This window comes from Varroa jacobsoni, unplaced genomic scaffold (assembly GCF_002532875.2).
Source record: "Varroa jacobsoni isolate VJ856 unplaced genomic scaffold, vjacob_1.0 scaffold_752, whole genome shotgun sequence".
Taxonomy (NCBI): domain Eukaryota; kingdom Metazoa; phylum Arthropoda; class Arachnida; order Mesostigmata; family Varroidae; genus Varroa; species Varroa jacobsoni.
Genome location: NW_019213654.1, coordinates 376,620 through 397,621, shown reverse-complemented (window position 1 = coordinate 397,621; position 21,002 = coordinate 376,620). Strand labels below are relative to the sequence as shown.

Below are 21,002 nucleotides of genomic sequence, written 5' to 3'. Positions count from 1 at the left end.
TTTAAAGTTTGAATCGCACTTTAAAATGTAAATATGAGCTTGTAAATACTCTATAAATGATGAACTGCTTGTAATGATCATGAAATGAAGAATTTAACGGGAGAAATATGAATATTAGAGGAAAAGTGTGCTTGGAAATTCTGTACTACTGTATGGTATATGTCCTGGCCAGTCACTCGTTTCATTCGACTTCTTCAATCCCGGTGGCAACCAACATAGAAAGGTCTACGCAATGTCATTTCTGACAAGTAGGTCCAATCTATTAATTTGTCTTCCTGTCATAGATGCTATATCAATCTAATATTGTCTGTGAATGCGGCGTTTCAAGCAACGTCCGAGCACGTATTTAGGTGAATAGTACATAATCAAATGTTCTGACATATACTTTGTCAAACACATATAGGCACCCTTGCGAGCCGGGTTCTCATGCTCGCTCACATCAGAATGAGGGAATGATACATTCGGTTGTATTTCACATTGACTATAGGTAGTTCTACATGTTATTTAATTTTGCCCCATTAATGTTTATGTCGTGTTCAGTGTTTCGACTTTGAAACGCTACATGCCACAATACATGTTTACTCTTAAAAGCTGTCATACCAGTATAACCTGGCTGGGAGAAATTGCTAATGCGGCGGAAGGAGCATCAATTTTTCCTTTTATTAAACCGCAGTCAATGTGGTGATGAACTGGGCTGTTTCCTCTTATCGAAGAGTCCCTTTGATATTTATTATTTTCGGCACATAACAACAACGGATCCTGGCAAATCCCGTGTCCTCATGAGGATTGAATCGGCATTGTATGCCTCACTATGGTGTGGATAAGAGGCCTCTCTGTTTTTCGAGCGCATTTGGCCTCGTACAGCTATTAGCGGCAGATGAAGCTCAGGTTTTGGGCGTGCAGGCCTACGACGCGCTTATATGGACAACGATGCTTGAGTGTCTGTTACTGACGAGAGGGTCTCAGGGAAGCTGCGGTGAGTAAATCGGCTGAAATCTGCCGCTTGTTATTGCTCTAACTCGATCATTTCGTTTATTGAAATTAATTGACATGACAGACAATATCATTGTGTTATTATTGCCTGCGATCGTCCTGCCCGTTGTCACGGTAAGAGTAATAATGACAAATACGATTGTGATGATGTTGGTGATGACGGTAATAACGACGAGAATCTACAGTGATTCTTACTAATTATCCAATTTCCAACTGAGATTTCTTGCCTTCTGCTCGAGGCACGTAAAAAAGCCCACCCGGGAAAGATACAGCGAATCCTACGGGACCACTGAAACTATTTGCGTAACGATATAATGAAAGGGCTGTCTATTTTGCCTTTTCCTACGACGAGCGACGTACAAAACTCAACGTACAAATCGAGTACATACAGATTCAGATGCGATAAATAGACATATAGTTTTACATGATAACAACATAACAATACAACAAAATATCAATATAGACGTAGTTAGACTGCCGTGATAAATGTTAATATAATTTCATGGGTTCTCAATACCTGTGATGATTACTGCATAATAACGATTAAGGTTGATTAAATCTTGCTCAGGTAGTTTGTGTCATTAATTTTGTTATGTTGCTATGTATATATGAAGTTCCTTTCTAGTTCTGGCTCTGACCGGATGCCTTCGGCCTTTTCCGAGATCAATTTTTTAGCATTTGACACGGTTTGAAGTTTGACCATATAGAATATACGATACAAATATGCTGGAAATACTGGCAGTATTGTCTAGCACCGCGAATTGTTTAACACTCGTCGTGCCAGAGTCTATCTGAGCTCATTAAGCTAAGCCACTATGTAGGCAATATACCTGTATAAAAACGTGTTGTATCAACGGTGGCCAAAGTTCTGCCCCGAAACGTTAGTTATCATCACAACAGCAAAGTTACAATAGATTCTCACAAGACGGATTGTCTCTACTGCTTATGCTTTAAACTCAAATGCAATCTCAAAGGCGGGTTCAAGCACAAAACTCACTTTTTGAGTTTCTATCATTGCATGTGTAGAATAGGCGTGGTTAGATTTTCCTCTACGTGTACTCTGTACCTATGGGCTCCTGCGTCTACACCTCTATAGCTGAAAAGTGGGTTGCTTCCGTCAGTGTAGGCCAGGCGTACGTATCCACCGATTCTCGTCTAACAGGTAGCTGTCCATAACGACCCTAAATAGTAGCTTGCGTGACTCCTCGAGTAGGCTAGCAATCTATTGCAAGCTACACCCCACTTGTCGTAACTACTCGTCGGTATCAGCAAAGCATTCTCTATAGAAACGGCCATACGTTTGCTGCTAAGCGGGGTTACAACCGAACCAGAGACTCATTCTACAGACTACAGGTTTTGTCGAAAGTAATCAATAGATCATGATGATACAGCCTGCGCAGGGATAAAAATTTTCTAAAAAGCGAAGCTTTTGCCTTACTCTAAATGGTGGCTATAGATTAACACAGCCGTAGAGTATTCACTCTGTTCCTAATATAGATTCATATTCTATTTGGATAGACTGTCCAGATACGTTTCTTTTTTACTGTCTAAATTAGTCTTTCTGTTTATTTCTAATTCCTTTCAACACACAAGTCTTTCCAAATTGCGTGGCAAATCTGTATTCAAAATACTATAACTATCAACTACAAAGAATTTATAGTAACTCCGAACTATTTGCTTGTTTTTGCACTGTTTTTCTGCCTTTCAAAGTGTAGACGTAATGGGCATCTTTGGTCTTGTTCAGCCTTATCAGGACATTAGTAACCGGTCTGTTAGGCATTGTCCGTCTTTGTTTGGTAATATATAGTTTCCGTAATAGTAAATCATCTGTTTTCGTGTCGAATGAGCCAGCTTGTCCATTATTACAGTCGACGAAATATTGCACATGTAGATGAACGTAGAAGCACCTGGGCACCTAGAAAAAAGGCAGCCAAGTGAAGTTCGCATATAAAGTTTTCAGGTGCACATATACCTATGGAGATTTGCTATGGCTTCGTCAAACTCTATTTTCTCGACTTTATCGTTAAGTTACACCTAAACTGGCGCAAAAATATTCGAGTATAAACTCAGTCACACCATTCCATTTTTCACTTAACAGTGCGTTGCTATAGCCATCAATGATACTTCACCTTCAGCTTGCTGCTGGACTCACTTCTTGTTCAAACTGGACTTCGATCCCTGGGGCTTAGTCGTTGCCCGCCGCGCCATCGTCATATTTCACGGGGCCGCTATTACCTCCGTTTCACGGCAACTTTTCCCTGTCGTCGTCTTCTTGCTGTCTTTTTCTCCCTTTTACTGCAAATGCGTATGCGTGTGACTATGACAGTGATTTTATTGTACGGTCTTTGTATCAGGTCAGCGTTTACCACGGGAAGCCAGATGGGATGCGATAGACGCCTGTGATCGCCCTTCATTGTTACCACCTCTGCCCTCGCTTATTTCTGTACTAACTCGAAATTCGTACGTCGTTTTCTTCTATCCGTGGGTCATATGGGCTTCATATGCGAACTTCACTTGGCCGTTTTTCTTCACGTCGTTTCTGAGGCTAAAGTTCCTTGTTCCATATAAAACCCCCGAGTATCAACTCGGCCGTACGAGCAGACTAGAGTGACCCGTTATCGAGCCACCCCACCCGTTCGTTATCTGCTGAAGTAGCTCAGCGTCCACTGGCTCCTTTCTGAGTCCCATTGTCCGAAAAGCGAAGAAAGTGCCGTCTATTTACACTGTGAGATGTCCCGTTAACTTAGAGATGGAGACCAAACAGATTTTGTGGCGAAGCATGGACACATAGGCAGATGGTGTCCTACGACTCATGTGATCTGTTTATAGACGAGAAGAAGAGTAAGGTAGTTGTGTACTACGCATGTATAGTTTGCCGCCGTCACAAAATGAACTTCTTACATACATAATATATATAAACTGAGCGATGCAACCCTTGAAATGTGGTTTGGTGGCCTGGTCGACCTTACACTGGAGAGGCTCGTTGGCCTTTGGTAAAGCAAAAGAGGCAAACTAAGTTATAAGGCCTGGCAATAATTTGAAAACAGCAAACATTTATTTGTGTCCGCTATAAAATGCCAGCCATTTATTTCGCAGGTTAAGGATGATGTTGTGCTTATTTACATACGGGAGACGATCGAAGGTACGCATTAATATTTTTTGGTTCATTTAAAGGTATCGGTGATGATTTGCTAGCTTATTGATGGACTAGGCGGCTGTCTAATAACCAATTGAGCTGAAAGAATGTTTGTTCAAATAAAACTAAGCCTTTGAAAGGATGTTATGATAGAAAGATGTTGCCCGCCTAAGAAAAGCTGCGTAAATAAAAGTCCTCACCAGTTTCACAAAGAGGGATCTGAATAAGAGAGAACACTCAGCAAAAAGACTTTTTAGCCAAGTTTTCTTTAATTTTTATAGAGAACGATTGATTTTTTGATTTCATTTATACGGCAACTATCAACGCTTGCTAAGGATGATCGGTTTTTAGAGACTATTTCGCATTGCATTTTTGTGTAGTAAGAGATGCTGCAAGGAAGGTAAAGGGACGTTCTATGATTTAGAACGCCGATATTTGAAATGACAAAGTCCCTGCGGGCGTCTGCTTGCTGTTTGATACTTCCACTTGAGAAATTTTTGCTCTGTGGAAGACGGTCCAGCGCTTTGATGCGGGTGAGCGGTCAGACCAAGAATGTCGTCGCTTCGTGGTAGAACCCTTCAACGTAGTATAACAATGTGCAATACGGCGGCTGATGAACCCTTTCTAGAGAAATAGCATGTGATAGCAACGCCGTTGTATTTAGCATTATTTCTGATTAAGTAGTTTATATTCTTGTTATATAAAGAAACGTCTACGACACACGAAGGGAGCACTTGACAAAAAAAAACACCGTTCACGTGACCTGTGGGATGCTTTCATGAATTTCTAGAAATAATGCTAGTACTAGGTCTATATTCTACAATTTTTTACGCTGTTTATTTTATCTAATCCACACACGTTTTTTTTTTTCAGGTAAGAGAATTCATAGTCTGCCGTAAACATCGGTACCGACGACTCCCTAATAACGCTTAAGTACAGTCGTAATACCACTAGATCAATGGAAGCCTCAAACACAAAGTACGAATCAAAAATTTGTATAGAGAATGCATTATTAACCAAATTTACAGTAGGGTAAACCAAAAAAGTCTATAAGGTAATGTTATTTTTTCGCATTTGGTTAGTGATAACGATTCCTCGGTGGCTACGCATCAGCGCCTAACTGGAGCATTGATCGTATATAGTTACTGCGACAGTTTACGTAGTGAACTAGGCACGAGGTTGAATTAAGTGAGACGGAGCATTCGAATTACGCATGCGAGACAACGCTTTTACCCGGATGTGTAACTCGATAGAAGTTATAGGAGGATGATTAAAGTAAAAGCTGTCTTTCGCTTTTTGTCGGAACACAGTTTGCCCTTCATCGAGATACAGTCCAGCAAGGCAACTTAATGTACAATGGTGGAGGCCGTAGTGAACGGGTGCGAAACAGTAGGGCTGCAGAGAGGGCAAACTTGCGGCCGTAGAAAAGCGAGCTCGTCGCTCCATTATTTTTTCTACGGCTGTCAAATAGGGTAACAACACATTTGGCATATGATTCGGTAGAATTCCATTTGACCCGTAAAGCCCTAGCCAGAGACACCCCAGTCAGAAGCGGTAGATGCTTTGCCGTTGCGTTTCTTTCGATCTTTTCTTGCACATTTTGCTTTTTCAACTGTCATCGGTGGGGTGAGTTTTGGATTGCCAAGCAGAAGACATAAATCTACTCTTACGCATCAGCATTTGAGTAGCGGCTCGAGAGAAATGTAGCTAGAAAAATGGGCGATTGAGCAGACTAAAAAAGTGACTGGAGAAAAGAAAAGGAAAGCTTCACTTACTTTCCGTTTTCACATCGTCAACTGCAACGAGTTGTCTGCTCCGTGTCTGATAAAGCTTCCACAGTTTGTCCGGGCAGCTGAAGTTTAGCGATGAAACCCAGCGCGCGGTGAAGCTTTGTCTTTTGGCCGCTCGGGTAGTTACAGTCGTGCGTCTGCCGGCCTTCGGATCTCTACGCTCTTACGGTATCGTTGCTTGCGATGGCCGGACCATAGTTCTACCCCAGATTCCTGTCCTCATCCCTTGCCCTATCCCTCCTAGCCTTTTTTTCAATTGCTGGCTGTAACCAGCAGGGGATTTCTTTTCGACTTTGTTTGAAGTGCAAAACCGAAGCAGCATACTGACAGTTTTAAAGCAAACGTGGCCATGGCGACTGCGGTGTAGAGCTTCGCCGATGTTCGAAGTGAAGTGTCATATTTTATGTTTCATTTAAGCGGGTAAGACTGGTCTGAAGGGGAAAGACACATTTAAATGTTATGGCGTCCGGTTCAAAGAAGCTAACAAAAGAATTGTTGGCTGTTTTGTCTGTTAGCCTCTCTCTAGGTTCCCTGCTTTCCTGCCGTAGGCTTCGCTTCTCGCTAATCATTGGTCGACATCGTCAACGAAAAGAATAAAGAAGAATGGTTGATGACGAATCCATGTTTCCCAACAAAAAAAATCCTTCATAAAGCACCAAGACGATGGCTACTGAGTAAATGGTACGCGTTTTTTCGTATCTGGAGTTAGCACTATCTTCTATGTATCTCCTATGTAGCATTTCAGCATTCCGAGTAAGAAATCAGGAGGAGACAAAGAAGAATGGTTAGCTATTCCATTGTCGTTTCTTCTAGTCCACATTTCCACCTGTGTTTGTAACCCATTCGTCGCGTACATTAACGTCAGTAACCTATCACGCTTCATACGTCTTTCCTCAGACCTATGTCGGCATCCGTTGCGAAAACGAACTTTTGATCCTCGGAAGACCACCTGGAAATTTTACGCCACGCTTGTGCATCCTCCTAACGGAAAAGTCAGTAGCGGTAGCCAGTGTTAGTGCTCTGGGCTTGTTGTATACACCGAAGACAACACAGACCAGTGAAGCAAAGAAAGAAATTGCACTGTATCAGAATGAAGGCGAACGAGTTGATGGGAAAGAAAAACGACAATAGACGGATTCTAAGCAAACCGAAAAGTGACACTGGCAGGCGAGCGTTGAGGTTGATCAAGGGTCGCGAAGGTCGAAAAGTATACGGAGTACCCCTAGACTGCAGAGGGCTTTGGAGGATTTTAGGAAATCTTGAAATTGTAAAGCCTCCTGAGGAGACCTCCCGTTGAGGAAAACAACGGAACAGTCAATCAGCCACTTCTATTTTGGCTTGCCCTTCATCCAGTCGTATACGTTTATAAGGGTCGATAGCAACAAAGTCAACCACTTGAACCGTCATGCTATAAACGAATTTATAATACGTGCTCTCTTTAACCGCCGTGTACCTTGTACTCGCTCTTCTACACGAAATGCATATACCCTGTTGTTAGCAGGATGACAGGCTCGTCTTAATAGTGTAAGTGCTCCCGGTTATCTCTTCGACTAACAGGTCAATCGAAACTGAAAAGACTGTTTTGTTAAATTGCTATCGTACGTTGTCTGTCTATAAAGTGGCCTGCAAGTTACAGGTAGGTTACAAAGCGGCCAGAGGCAGAATATGAAGTGGCTAAAGGGTTACAATGGGACACCATCTGTTATAGTTAGCGTTGGTGCCTTCCTATTTATTGTTGCTGATGCGACGGTCGCCGCCGCAACAGGGAAGGGGCAAATCGAATACTGCACGAAACAACGGAAATAAGGCTCGAATAGGACCCAAAAGGTAGTCTTCCTCCTTAGCATGGTTGCTTACGTTTACAAAACCTTCAGATATCATGAATAATTTAGTGGACATGTTGGCTCACACCAATACAAAAGATTCAAGTCCCATCGTGTTGCACACTGGAGTTGTTTTCTGTAGGAATGAAGAAAACAAATTGCATTCGCTTTTCTAAGTACACGGCCAGAAATGAAAAAAAAGTTTCTATGCAATTCAGTTTGGTTATGACGGAACCGAGTACAATGCTTCGATCGTATCCAGAGATCTTGAGAGATACACCTTGAAGGTCAATAATTGACTATTTTACGCAACGTGGCCTGTAAGGTGTTAGACGTAAAAACTTCAGTCTAGAATAAGGCCGTTCTTTTCTTGACATAAATATATTATGTTTATTTAAGCAGCTTGGCTTCGACAACCTCAAGGAGCTGTCTTAGTCACAGTGCAAAGCTGAAGATCAAGGCAACTTCACCGTTTCCGCTAGAAAGTGGTAAACTGTTGAGGCTGAGGATGTTGATTGGTAATGGTCGTTTTGACAATGTTATTGTGACGTTAGTAATAGTAGATGTTGTCAAAAGCGGGTCGGCTGTCGCTTATGAGTTGCAGTCTAGCTAGGCATCCGCCGATGGCCTGCCCTTTCCGTCAGGAGGTGACGGGCACAGAGACGTCCTCCACACTGTTGCTGTTTGGCTGACGATGCTATTACATCTTGATGGAGTGCGGCTCTCGTCAGGCCATTCAGTAAGTCGTTAGTTGCTGCTCGTAGTGAGTAAAAGAGGCGGCATTAGATCACTGTCAAATACTGACGCCGCCGACAACTAACATATACGACATCTGACTGCTCGTTACTGCTGCCGCTGCTTTTGCTGGTGGGTTTGCCATACCGCATGGGTTTCCTTTCGTTACGGATTCATTAACGGTCTAAAGCTTTTCCGCAACTACATCTATATAGACGCTTTCTTGCCATCACACGTGTTCAGTAGGGAGACCCAGACATCCGTCGCACATAGCGGCATGGGACATCAACACGAACACGAGATGAGCACCATACACTCTGATTTGATGATCTAGCTTTATGTTTGATTTCAGGAAATCGGCATAGGTCGGCGTCTACAAAAAAAGCCTCTCGAAAAGTGAAACAAATGAAACAAACTACTCACGACGCTAACTATTCTGATGGAATTGGTTATGAACTTTCGAAAGATGCCATGGTACGAGCAGGTAGACCTAGATGTATTATCCGTCGTTATGTCGATATTCTAAAAACGCAGATATGTATTCTATAAATGACTTGTTCTTGGGCTTTTATAGTGTGGATGAGACCAGCGAGAGCTGAAATATTATTGTGATTATTACTATGGTTCCGCTGCTTTGTAGAAAAGAAATGCTGCGAAAGAAGAACGAAGGAAGAGAGAGGTGAGGGACGGGCCGGTTGAACGTGAAAACTCTGTTTTGCCTCCACATGTGTTCTCCCCTGATGTCTCCATGTAGCTGTTTAACGCGTCCCACAGTGATGATACATTACAATGGTCTATGTGTATTCGCGTACTATCTGAGTTTCAAAAGAATTTGCGTAACTACGGCGGTTCATTCCTCCTTCTAGGTAAAGAACCAGCAAAATTCGCCCAAGAAGAGCCGGCGGATCTGGGTAGAACCGTCATTTAATGCATCTGTTAAGGAATTTGTAAAACTTTTCCTCTAATATAATACTGCAATATATGTAAGTACGTGCCCAGTTTCACGCTTCCTAGGCAACTTAACCCCAAGGTTTTGACAGCATCTGGAGTGTTTACATGCCTAATTATAATTGCGATTTTGTCGTGATCTTCTACATTCTATAGATTTACAATGCTTCTCTATAACATATGAGATCATCGGTCGTTTTTTAAGCTAGTTTTTTTGCATTCGTTTTGAAGCCTGAATCAACTAAAGAGTTAAATGTAGAGGTTTGAAAAACACGACATCCCAGGAACAATAAATTAGGTAGTTCACATAGATCGTTACCTAAAACACAATCTGAATTTAATTTATGACCATATTCAAGCTTATAACAGGCGATACAAAGCTAGATGGGATAAGCCTCTCTACATAAGATGAGCTGAGTTAAATGCATATAGTGCATGCAAAAAACCAACCAGTCAACCAAAGCTACAGGTAAACTACAGCATATCATTTCAGCGTTACCATTTCAAAATATGTATTGATGTCGTTTTGAAAGATCGCTACCAGTCGCATCAAGCGGAGTTAAACGATGTGTGATGTAGGCATCTGGATTTTGTCTGTTTCTCTTGAGAGTCGGCAGCAGAGCTTTTCCGTTGTCGTCCGTCGAGCAGGTTGAGACGATCGTAGGACGCGAGGCCGCACCTGAGGCAGAAAATAGGCAAAACGCCTTCGTTTTATTACAAGGATCACGCTTGCCGCGATTTGATACCAGCTAACTCGGCCCTGCACAAAAACAAACAGCAGAATATATATAACTCGACTGCCAACGGCTCCCTATTTCGCGCCTAATTCATAGTCAGTCATCGGCCGACGTTATAGTGTGTGTAGGAGGCCTTGGATTTTTAACAGTGCTTTTAATTCGTTTGTCGCTACTTGTAAACGCGATGAAAAAGGGGCATACCTAATACGCAGCATCGACAGAGATTATTGTTAGTGCGACAATTTCAATTCAGCAGCGTATAATGAAAGGCTTTTAAAAGATGTAGAAAAATTGTACTCTAATAAATATATCCGAACCCGCTGTCTCGTCCATTTTGTCCCCGCCTGACCCAATCCCGCGGGTATTTCTAGAAAATACTCGTCAAACCATAAATTTCTTCTATCGATTTGCAGCCCTTCCATAACATTTTCCGTATGTGTTATTTACAATTTATATATTTGCTGGTGAAAAATTTATAAACAGCTAATATGGAACACGCCTGTTTGTTCGTCTCACACGCGGTCGATAAAAGTGTAGTCCCAAGACTCTGCTTTTGCCTTTCGGAGTCTCATGAAGGAATAGCTCGCTTAGTATAGCTATGTATTTACATGCTCATTAAACGCTTTTAGAGTATGGTGACGTAGGTTCATATAATTGTCATAAAATCGATTTAAACCTTTTCTTTCTTCCTGCTCGAGACAGGACAGTATAAACCAATAAACATTTAGCTTATGTTGCTCAGGATCTGTGTTCAGTTAAGCGGGTCGGTTAGATCTGCGTTAGGCGTACCTATGGATACGTGGAAGGGGGGCGTCGGGCGCAATATGGCGGCGGTATTTATCTGCGATAACCGCAGCTGCAGGGAAACAGTCAGACAGGCGGACGATTCAGCCAGTCAGATAGTGCTCGCGCGCTTGTGACACTGCCCCCGCCGGACCAATTGATGAGGGACCTAATAGAAGGATACTACTTCCTTGTTAGCTCTTGCATGCAGTGAAACGTTCCCAGGAGAGATACGTCGCACGACCGCAATGCCTCTGGCACATCTTTGGAATAGCTCTAAGATGCTATCTAAAACGTGCGGTGCGGGGCTTGCTTGAATGTGGCAACACCTGTAGACATAAACAAGCCCATATGCATATGTTATTTTTAAGGCATAACGTGCTTCTGATAGGCACGACGGCAAGCGAAAGGCTCGACATGGAGTCCTTTCGTATTATAAAGTAAACCAGAACCATTTGAGAGCTCCAATATGACTATACTGACAAGTGAAAGCAGATCAGTGAGCCACGATAGCTTCCCTAAACCGCATTGGAGCCCAAACGAACAGGTTGTGCGAAGGACGTTTAAATTAGCGAACAACTGAAAATTAATTTAGGTCTCAAATTATTTATCACTATAAAGCGGGCTGGGGTGTGTGGGTGACGTACGTAGACAGAGATACTAAGCATCGTGTGGTCTTTATGGAAAACCTCGTAAAAGCGCTATCCCTGGGAAATTATGAAAAGATGAAAGAGCTTCTTATACAGTTTAAAATACCCGGGGTCAGGTTAAGTATAATACCGCCTTCAACGCTGGCTATGAAACCGATTGACAACAAATCATATGTTAGCTAATTACATTCTGTACTTATTGTATGGCACGTCAGTGTAGTAAATTTGTCTGCATTGACTAGTTGAGTCAGTTCAAGCAAGCCAATTTATTTAGATTGGATACCCCCACTCTTATTTCGCTAATTAATACTGCATCCACAGACAGGCTGTACTTTATTTTTCTCGACCTTTATTTCTTGTTTGAACAGAAGCTTTTTACCTTAAGCGTGCCTTTGCAGACTTCACAGATCGTGCAAAACGAAAGCAATTTCGCGGTTTCGAGAAATTCAGGCCACAAAGTTCTACGAATCTGTACTTCTTCGTGCATTTACGTTGAATTGCGCACATATTGCAATATATATATATATATATATATATATTTGTTACATTCGATTTCGCTTTACGCGCTTTCTTTTACGGCGATTTCTTTTGATGCTGCATAAATTATTAATAATTATATAAAATATAACACAGAGTTAGAATAAAAAGGAATATAGCTACGACAGCAATGCTCATCCTTTCTCTTTCCATGTCTATGTCCTTGCCTACACCACTGACTGACTTTTTTCACGATCGCGCTGCGCCTGCCGGCTTCTCTACGTTTTTTTTATGGCGGGATTGTATGCCGCAACTACAACGGATGCCAGTGTATGTTAGCAGTCGGCAACATTTTTGTAGGGTCACCGAACCCGTGGGTCTGAAATGGAAAAGGAGCCTTACCTGCCGTCGGTATTAGTAGAGTCTCGGTTTGTTCTCCTCTTTGCGCCAAAGGCGTTTAGAACGCGCTGAGCGCGATGGTATCTATATGACGCTGTCTTTGGGTCAGCCATGAGCTATCCGAGGGTCAAGCCCTACAATCCTTATGTCTCTCAATATGCATAGGACTTTGAAAGTGATGCATATATCGGACGGATAGAATAGGCAGTAAACGGGCCAAGAAAATGAGGGAATGCACAGGAAGAATATATCTACATATTACGGCTTTCTTCGGTAGGTCGAGTAGAGCCAGCGAAGTATCGGCGTGGACATCTCAAGTGTACTCGACTTGGACACGAGACATGAGTAATGAAACCTACGAACACCCACGAACTTCTCCGATCGACCAGGTCAGTAACTCAGGGTTCGAACGTGGGTTCACGTCGTCAGATATTTAAGGAACAGGCAAAATAGCAGTTGTACAAATGCACCGAACAAGAATAGCCTTCTAAATGGACGCAGCATTGGATTTAAGCGCAACGTTTTTACTACCGGTCTTCGGCCTTGGTACCTGCACGCTTACAGATCTAAGATAGTCTTCGTCCTCTGGCTTGTTTGATGTCCAGGTAAGAAAAAAAAGCACGCACTGTGAAGAGGTTGAAACGTTGCTAGGCCCGAACGACCGAGAGATAAATGCAGATAGTTGTAGCGCCTAGCTGCGGAAGAGAATGAACCGTTTTGGATTCTCTACAGGAAGCGGTGGAATGGTTCGATCGATCGAATGGAAGTGGCACAAAGATGCTTTAGATTTGGCGGCAAAATGAAAGAGCCATACAGCAATGATCAACTAAGCCCGTCTGTGTTTAGGCAGTTTAGGACCGGTTCTGCTTGTGGTCTTTTCAACTAATCGTCCAGCAAACCCAGTAACAGCAGCACTTGCAGTTTTCCATTCACTCTTCAATATTATAACCTACTATTAAACCTGAGCAGCTTTTCTAGCGGCTGTGGCTGCTTTTGATGACGGAATGATACGATATAAGTATTTACAATGTATCTACGTATAATGACTACGTCAGAACACCTGTGAGCACCGGAAAAATTGAAGCCATATTAAGTAGTGCTCAGTTAGCGCTAATGTGGTGGTCGACGTATCCGGCGTCCGCTAAATACTGTGTTTTTGCTACTCAATATGCTTAAAGGAAAATCTTTGTAGATGCATACTTCTATTAATATCGTCGCCACGACTGTTGATATTGTTTAATAACTTAGCCGGTCACTCCCTCATTTGTCTTTTCATGAGTGATCGAGACGAACTGTTAGCTGACGCTCCTTTGACAGGCTTGTGCCTGCTGCTACTGTCCCTAGTAGATGGCCGGCTCCGGCTGTCGGCCGCGACTGCTGTAGCGATAGTTTCTAGATAATCGAATGAAGTTGAAAAGAACTAGCCATTACCAACTTTGTTACATCCAGTGACAGCAGAAGGACCAGTGCAGAAACGCCCCTCCGTGCTCCAACAGCAAGGGCTAGGAGCATATAGCAGCACCGATGGCTTGATGGCGTGTTCTTACCACTTGCCAGCGAACTAGATTGGACCAGGTGAGTCTGCACAGACACCGGAGAATGCCAACTTTTTTATTTTGCCCCTGCACCGCTGTAGTAGTCGCACATCTCTTTTTCTTTTCGCCGTCGTCAATGCGCACTCGAAGGAACTCGAATGAAAGCCGAAGCAAGGAATATGCGCAGCCGCCTTGTATCCTCTCAGAACTAGGCCTCTCTAGAAGTGACAGATAGGACGTTTCAGCAAGAGAAGTGATATAGGGCAGCAGTTCGACAGAGATTGGGTTAGAGGTCAGTGAGTCTCAAAGGTTGAACGAACGTCCCTTGAATACTGATGATGAATACTAAGGGTCCTTCTTTCTCTCTATGTTTCCTTATGCTTGGCTATAGGCACTAACACCCGGAACACACTAACGTGGGAGGCATATACACCAAGAATGTCCTAAGAAATACTCCAAGTTTCGCTCTTGCTCTTTCCCTCACCCTTACACAGCCATCAATACTGCCCACAGTGATATCGTAAGCTTCCTGTACTGAAATATCTCCGTTCCCTAGTACATACTGCCCGTAGCCGTATGGAAAAGTAGCCATGGCCTGAAACCTGTGAGTGGAAGGCGAAATCAAAGTAAAAGGTAATTTCGTGCTTGACCAGTAAAGCACGCCCTACCGTCAAGAAGCATACGACAAACTACTCGAACAGGGCTTACAAGATAAGCGGACGTGGGTGGCTAGCTCAAACTGTAGGGAAACAATTGAGCTACAGAAGTGTTAGCGCACTTGATAAGCATAGTATATAAATCGTGTTGACTAGAGTGGCTAATCAGACAAAATCATATTTATACGCGAGTATATATCTAGAAACATAGGGGTACTTTTTTTACCGTTTAATTATGTTGTACTCCATTAAGAGAGCTGAAAGTTCTATCCGCCAATACGCTGATGATATGTCGCTTGTTACATGGCGAAACTAGACGTAACATTTGAGGTTTTGAAAATAATGTTTGAGATATTTATGACGTGCGTATGAATTTAGCACGTTTGGTTGGTAGTAAAAAGAGACATTTGGCGGTGACAACTATTTAATCTCTCTATTTTCGTTATAATGCCGTCGACACGTTTAGCTTTCTGTTCGTGTCGCTTTTCCATCCAGTTTTTGCAACGTTCGGCTCACTCAGTGCAGTCTTATACGTGTTCAAATAAGTCGCTCTTGCCAACGTGAAGTCACATTCAAACTTCCGCTAGCTATGAGTAAAAAGAATAGTGTTGAACCTATAACGTGAACGTCGCGCCTGTTATGTCCGCTTGCACAGAAATATATTGCGCTTTGATCTCTGTCGTGCTCAGTGTTAGGTTTAGTATTCATACCATTCAAACGGCAACGGTAATGTCAGGCAAGCCCTCTGGATGGTACCTGCAGTGGTACTATCGCAGTGCCCGGACTGGCTACCACAGTACTAGAACTGGTAGGGCCTAATAACCATAATGGCCTGTGAGGTAGCTCGCTGAAGCTGCTGGCGCTGCTACTACTAAACTCTGAATAGAGAAAAACTGAAGCAGTACAGAGTGACTACGCTAGAGGGTTGGAGGTGAAAGCGGATGACGGTTGGGCTGGGGGAAGGATAAGTGTGCAAGATAGAGGCACAGTACCAGCAACATTTTTGTATCGAGCACGTAGTGCGCTGCGCCCACGCCGGTGCGAGTGGGCCATGAACATTGAACATGAGGACGACCCTTCATGTGGCGAGGAATTTACCCTAGAGAGACCCTCGTACCACAACCAGCAAGTCGGCTACCCTCTGACCCACAGGCCCCCGTTCGTCTCGTACACTATATCTAGATCTCTATACCCCACTGCGTGAAGCAAGTTTAGCATCCGTGCTATCAAAACGCATACCTGCAGCAGTGGCAGCAGTAGGTAGGTTATTTTGCATCGCTCTTACACAAGGCTTTATGCAGCATATAAGCAGCCGCAAATCCTCACTACGTTTTGCCCACACTCTCTACTAAATGTTTACTGTTTTGGCCTTATAAAAGAAGTAAATATTCTCACGTACTTCATGGGTCTCTATTTGGTATTTAGGCACATTTGCAGGGCTCTCCCAGTGTGTACCGCGCGTATAAAACACGGGTATGGGTAGAGGCGTTCGTGAGGTTCACCAAGCACTCTGGGTCTAGTGATCGTAGATCGCTGTGCTGATCTGCCTGTGTTTGGATCTCCTGAAACATTGTCGTAAGCTGCGTCAGCAACGGTAATACCTTTTCTGGGTCGTCTGTAACGAATAGATGACCTACGAACGACGAAGTGTAATGTATAATAGTAATAGCAGTACGCTTTGTAAATGCTTGCCTATCTCCTCGATGCGGTCACGAAGTAACGAAGACATGGGATATATAGTGCGATAAATACTATCTGATGCGGTTTTCTCACCCTCCAAGCCCCGATCGCACGGATATGGGGCGATCTTATTGCACGAGAATGTGAGTGAGCTGCGCACAAGACAACGAGTGACGGACGGGTTAGTAGCCTTAATATAGTACTTCCGCTTTCTCGTCCGTCCTCGCCTTTTCCGGTAGGCGACGTACGGCACGACATATCCAACAACTACAGCCACATTGGAGGGTGTTAGTGAGGGCGCTGATGCTGGTACGTTCATGCGCGGATTAACGACTTTCAACGGGGCTATAATGCTAACCTACTGACACAAAACCTGCCCAGTTGTGCATGGTCAGGTCATTTGAAGCTAAACAAAAGCTGCTAACGGGGCACGTGGACCTGCGTAATAGACTATAGTTTATCTGCTATTAAATAAATAACTGTGGAATTAGCTAATCTATCAGCTTTTAGAAGAACCAACGATTGAGAGAACCGTAAGACGTCGCATGGTATGTCCAGCTTGTACAACACGAACAAAGTATGTTACTTTTTACCAATCGTTATAGTATCTAATGTACATATATATATATATAATTATCGCAGTATAAGGTAGCTGAAAAAATTCGGCGGAAAGTCGTTCCTCGAAGCATCGCTGTCCTTATTTCTAGCAACGTCCCCAATGAGTAAATGGAATCGAAAATAGACGATGTATTATTATAGGCCACTTCTCTCTATAGCTGTCAAGCTAATTCCCATAGGTGAAATGCCCACCTACCCATAGTGCTGCTCATAACAGCAAGTGGAGAAAGTAAAAATCGAATGCTCATCGGATCAGTAAAGCGCAAGGCCGTTTCTTTGCATCTTGGAAAGATGATCATCGCCGATAAAACTCATTTCAAATGAATGAGGAACACTTTAATTGGGCATGGTGCTGGCTGGAGCCTCCTGGAGGAGAGCTTTCGAGGAAGTTAGTCGAAACAAATAATTGGAATCCGACACCCAGTACCATCGACAAGTCTTCCGTTATCTTGGAAAATCTCGGTGAAGCTAACGACGATGAATCGTAGCGACTTCCTTCGACGCTATTGGCAGTCGAAGGAAGTCGCTACGATTCGATAAGCGAGCGGGCGAAAGCAGTACGATGCTGCACCTTGCGCCAGACCGAAAAATCACTTAGAGCTCTCCTACCATTCACTGCTCGACCTCAGACGTCTCCGCCTTATGAAGGCCGCCGATGCCTTTACGCTACATCAAGCATGTAGCTGACCAAGGCCGACCGCTGCGCCGTCTTACCAAGGATAACGGTGAGTATGGCAATCAATCATTGTATCCTAAATCTGCTGTAGTCTGCTATCTCAACAGAACCTTACCTTATTGAAATTGCTTGATGCCATTCATCTAATATATTTCTCCTTGCGGTTTAATCATATAAGCGTCTGCTAACGCCATATAATAATCGAATACAGCCTGGGCGTGGCATTACGTTAAAATCTTAGACCAGCTACCATACGCCTGTATGTCTTGTAAGCCTCAGTTAAGAAAAGTATCTGTCGGTCTGATTTTGATCGTGATTATAATCAGTAGTTAGCCGGTGCTGTTACAAGTTTTCTCTAGGTCCTATTGCTGCTGAGGGCATGAACGAAAAAGCAAAAGGAGGCCAGGGGTAAAAGAGGTTCTCGCTTTTTGTTCTACACGTCGTCGTATCTAGAACGGAGGAAAATTGGAAACGGGAAAGAATCAAGAGAAGATGTAGGTGGCGGCGTGGCGACTGGGATAAGGGACTCTCAAATGCTGAGTCATGGCTTGCCTGTGTATCTGTCGAGCAACCGAACCACCAAATTGTTGCTTATGACCCTCGCCCCGCTCCCTCGGGACAAAGATGGAGCAGCGCTTAGATGGAGACTTACTGCGACGACTACTACAACTATGGTCTCTACTGACAAGGAAAGGTCTTCTTGTTGCAGGCACCCGGCTGACCCCTATTTTACCTCGCCCCAGCTACCTCGCTTCCGAAGACATAACCTGCTGGGCGGCCAATATGAAATGAACGCAGCACTAATGCTGGCAATAGCAGCAGCACTCGAGAGCACACAATCTCTGATGGCATACCTGTACGTACCATCTATATACTACATACTAGACATGCTATCTTCGAAACGAGGAAGCCTAACGTACGGATGAATCTTCCATCTGGCAAAGTCTCAGTTTGACTCACACAATACCCAGTGCGATGAAATTTTATGTAGATCGATGTACTAGTTATCTTTCAAATTCGAACACGTTATATATGTACTTATATATATACTTATGTTATATGTATACACGCTTGGTATGTACTTACATCATGGTACATCGATGCGACAGTGCCTTGGCTTATGTAGGCCTCGCATGTATCTATGTAGATTTACATATGTATCTATACAGATATGCATGTATACGTGCAGATAGGGTGGATAGCCGTGTCTACCTAAGCAAAGAACTAGCCCTTGCATATTACTCTGTTAATGGAACATATCGCTTACTGCCTATCCGAGCAGTGACTACAAGTATGTCGTTGGTATAGTTGTGTTTTGTGCGAAAGGACGATGCCAGCTGATGAAGCAGATGATAAGTATGCTTGGAGGCCAAGTCGGGGAAATGGGGACGGGTTGCCAAAAAAGGGCCATTCTTTTTCTCATGTGTTCTCTTTTTCCCCATATAGTTGATAGATCTTTTCCAGCGTTGATAAGACGAAGACGGAGAAGAAGCAGTGGGAACTCGAGCAGCTCGGACCCAACTCGACCCAGACGATGTTGGATCATCGCTTGAGGCAAAGACCTGCTCCATGTGATGCTGATGGGTGTTGACCGGAAAGGGTGGATCACCTCTGACGTCCTTTATACACTATATATTTCTAAAAACATCATCGAACTGGAGTGTAAGCATGATCAATTTCGACTAATTACGTAAACCTGATGCAAGATGACATATTAACCGCCGATGCCCTTTCGAGCATTTTCTTGCATAGCTCGTTCTGTGTCATTGCCAGTAAATAATACCTATTCATTGAAGGTTCACACGTGTCGTGTCAAAATCAGGTTTTTTTTAGAGAAAATAGGCATCATTTTGACGCATTTTCGTTTTTTTCGTCATATTTTCAAATCATGTATCACCGCCCGGTTTACTGTGCTATGGCGTACATTATGTTTAGATAAACTGTTGCAAAATAAATTGTTCTAAAAACACAGTAATAAAAATGTAGAAAACATTTAGGGTTTTATGTTTCTATCTTCTTACGTTACTAAACAAGCACGCTTCATGATAACTGATGCATTATTTAAACCTCCTTCGAGTAATCTAGAGTGACTACCATCCGTGTAATTCAGTGTGTTTCCATGTTCGTCAAGCGCAACGGGCTGACGATATTATTGTCAGGGATGCTGTTGGCAACTTGTACTACCTAGTATCTTGCCCTATTTACTGAAGCAATAGATGCAGTATCTGGCTACCCAATAGCTAACATCACCCCAGGCGAGCCAAACAGCTGCAGTCTGTTTCTGCAGCATTGGCAGGATAGTGAGTAAATGAGTTTTTGTATGTGAAAATCTTCGTCGCGGCTTTGTCATTGGGTTGCTGTTCCTGGAGATCGCAGGTTTCGAGCTGCTACGGCTGCTTAGACCTAAAGCAAGTTGGTGTTGGTGTAAGAGAGCTTTACCTTAGTCATAAATTGATTAGACTACGCACCTACATAGGGTCTGACAAGCAGACTCACCTTAAATTCTCCTCACCCTCTTCTCCGCGCCGTTTCTCTCGTTTTCTCGCTATCCTGTCCCTATCCTTTAGCTTCGTATGACTCAGTTTTCCTGGCACCTCCTAGTACTACATTACGCTCCACTCTCCACAACAGACAAGCATACCTCCCCTTTCGCGATCTTCCACCGTCCGTTTAGCTTTTAGATCTCTCCTGCTCTCACATTCAAGACAGGGGTTCGGTAGCATGGTAAAGTACCGGTCGGTTTTCCTGTGCCAGGGTGTCCTGGTAGTCGACTCAGCCTGAAAGGTGGTCTGTAATCGCCTGGGACTACGTGCTTCCCTGGGTAACGAAGTAAAGGAATAGAAATAGATAGCCAAATTAAGAAATTACTTTTCACGAGAAATTAGAGAATTTGGCCTCGAAAAGGCAAAGTGTTCACCGCGCGGGCCGGCTTGCAAACGCCAGGGCGGGTGGACTGATCAGCCCCGGAGCAGGACTCTGCCTCCTGCGGTTCAGCTGCTGTTGTGGAACGATGTGGAAGATGTAAAGTTTCATGGCTCTCGAAAGCGGCAGCAGGCGAGGCGCTAAAAGGAAATAGTGAAAAATTCCTCGTTGGAGAAGAGATTAGAGAATTGCTCATACAAACGGAGGGATGGGAGACACATCATAATCAGGACGGGTAGTCGCATCAGGAATGGCAAATCAACAGCAGAAGAAATAAAGCGTGGAAGAGAAAGAGTGCAGCTAGTGAAAACCTCGTAGGAATGTTCTGTTACGGCGGATGGGTATAGAACTTAGCGATGCGTTGAAACTAAAGAACAGATGGTTGCAATGAGCCGCTACGGAGTCTTTAAGTTGATCGTTTGAAAATGCTAAAAGATACGCGTC

General features: G+C 43.5%; 2 protein-coding genes across 3 annotated transcripts in view; both read left to right on the top strand.

Annotated features, from left to right (window-relative positions):
* Nucleotides 1-10,800, top strand: part of LOC111263284 (uncharacterized) — a 30,446-nt gene extending 19,646 nt beyond the window's left edge. The window contains exons 3-6 of one of the 2 annotated variants that reach the window (XM_086969520.1): nt 8,830-8,951; nt 9,118-9,156; nt 9,344-9,460; nt 9,959-10,800. In XM_086969520.1, coding sequence (XP_086825646.1) covers nt 8,830-8,951; nt 9,118-9,156; nt 9,344-9,442 — 260 coding nt within the window. In that variant the 3' untranslated portion in view covers nt 9,443-9,460; nt 9,959-10,800. The other variant, XM_086969521.1, reaches the window with a different exon arrangement.
* The window catches only part of fra (neogenin protein frazzled), a 133,376-nt gene that overhangs the window by 61,103 nt on the left and 51,271 nt on the right, over nt 1-21,002 (top strand). The window lies entirely within an intron of this gene.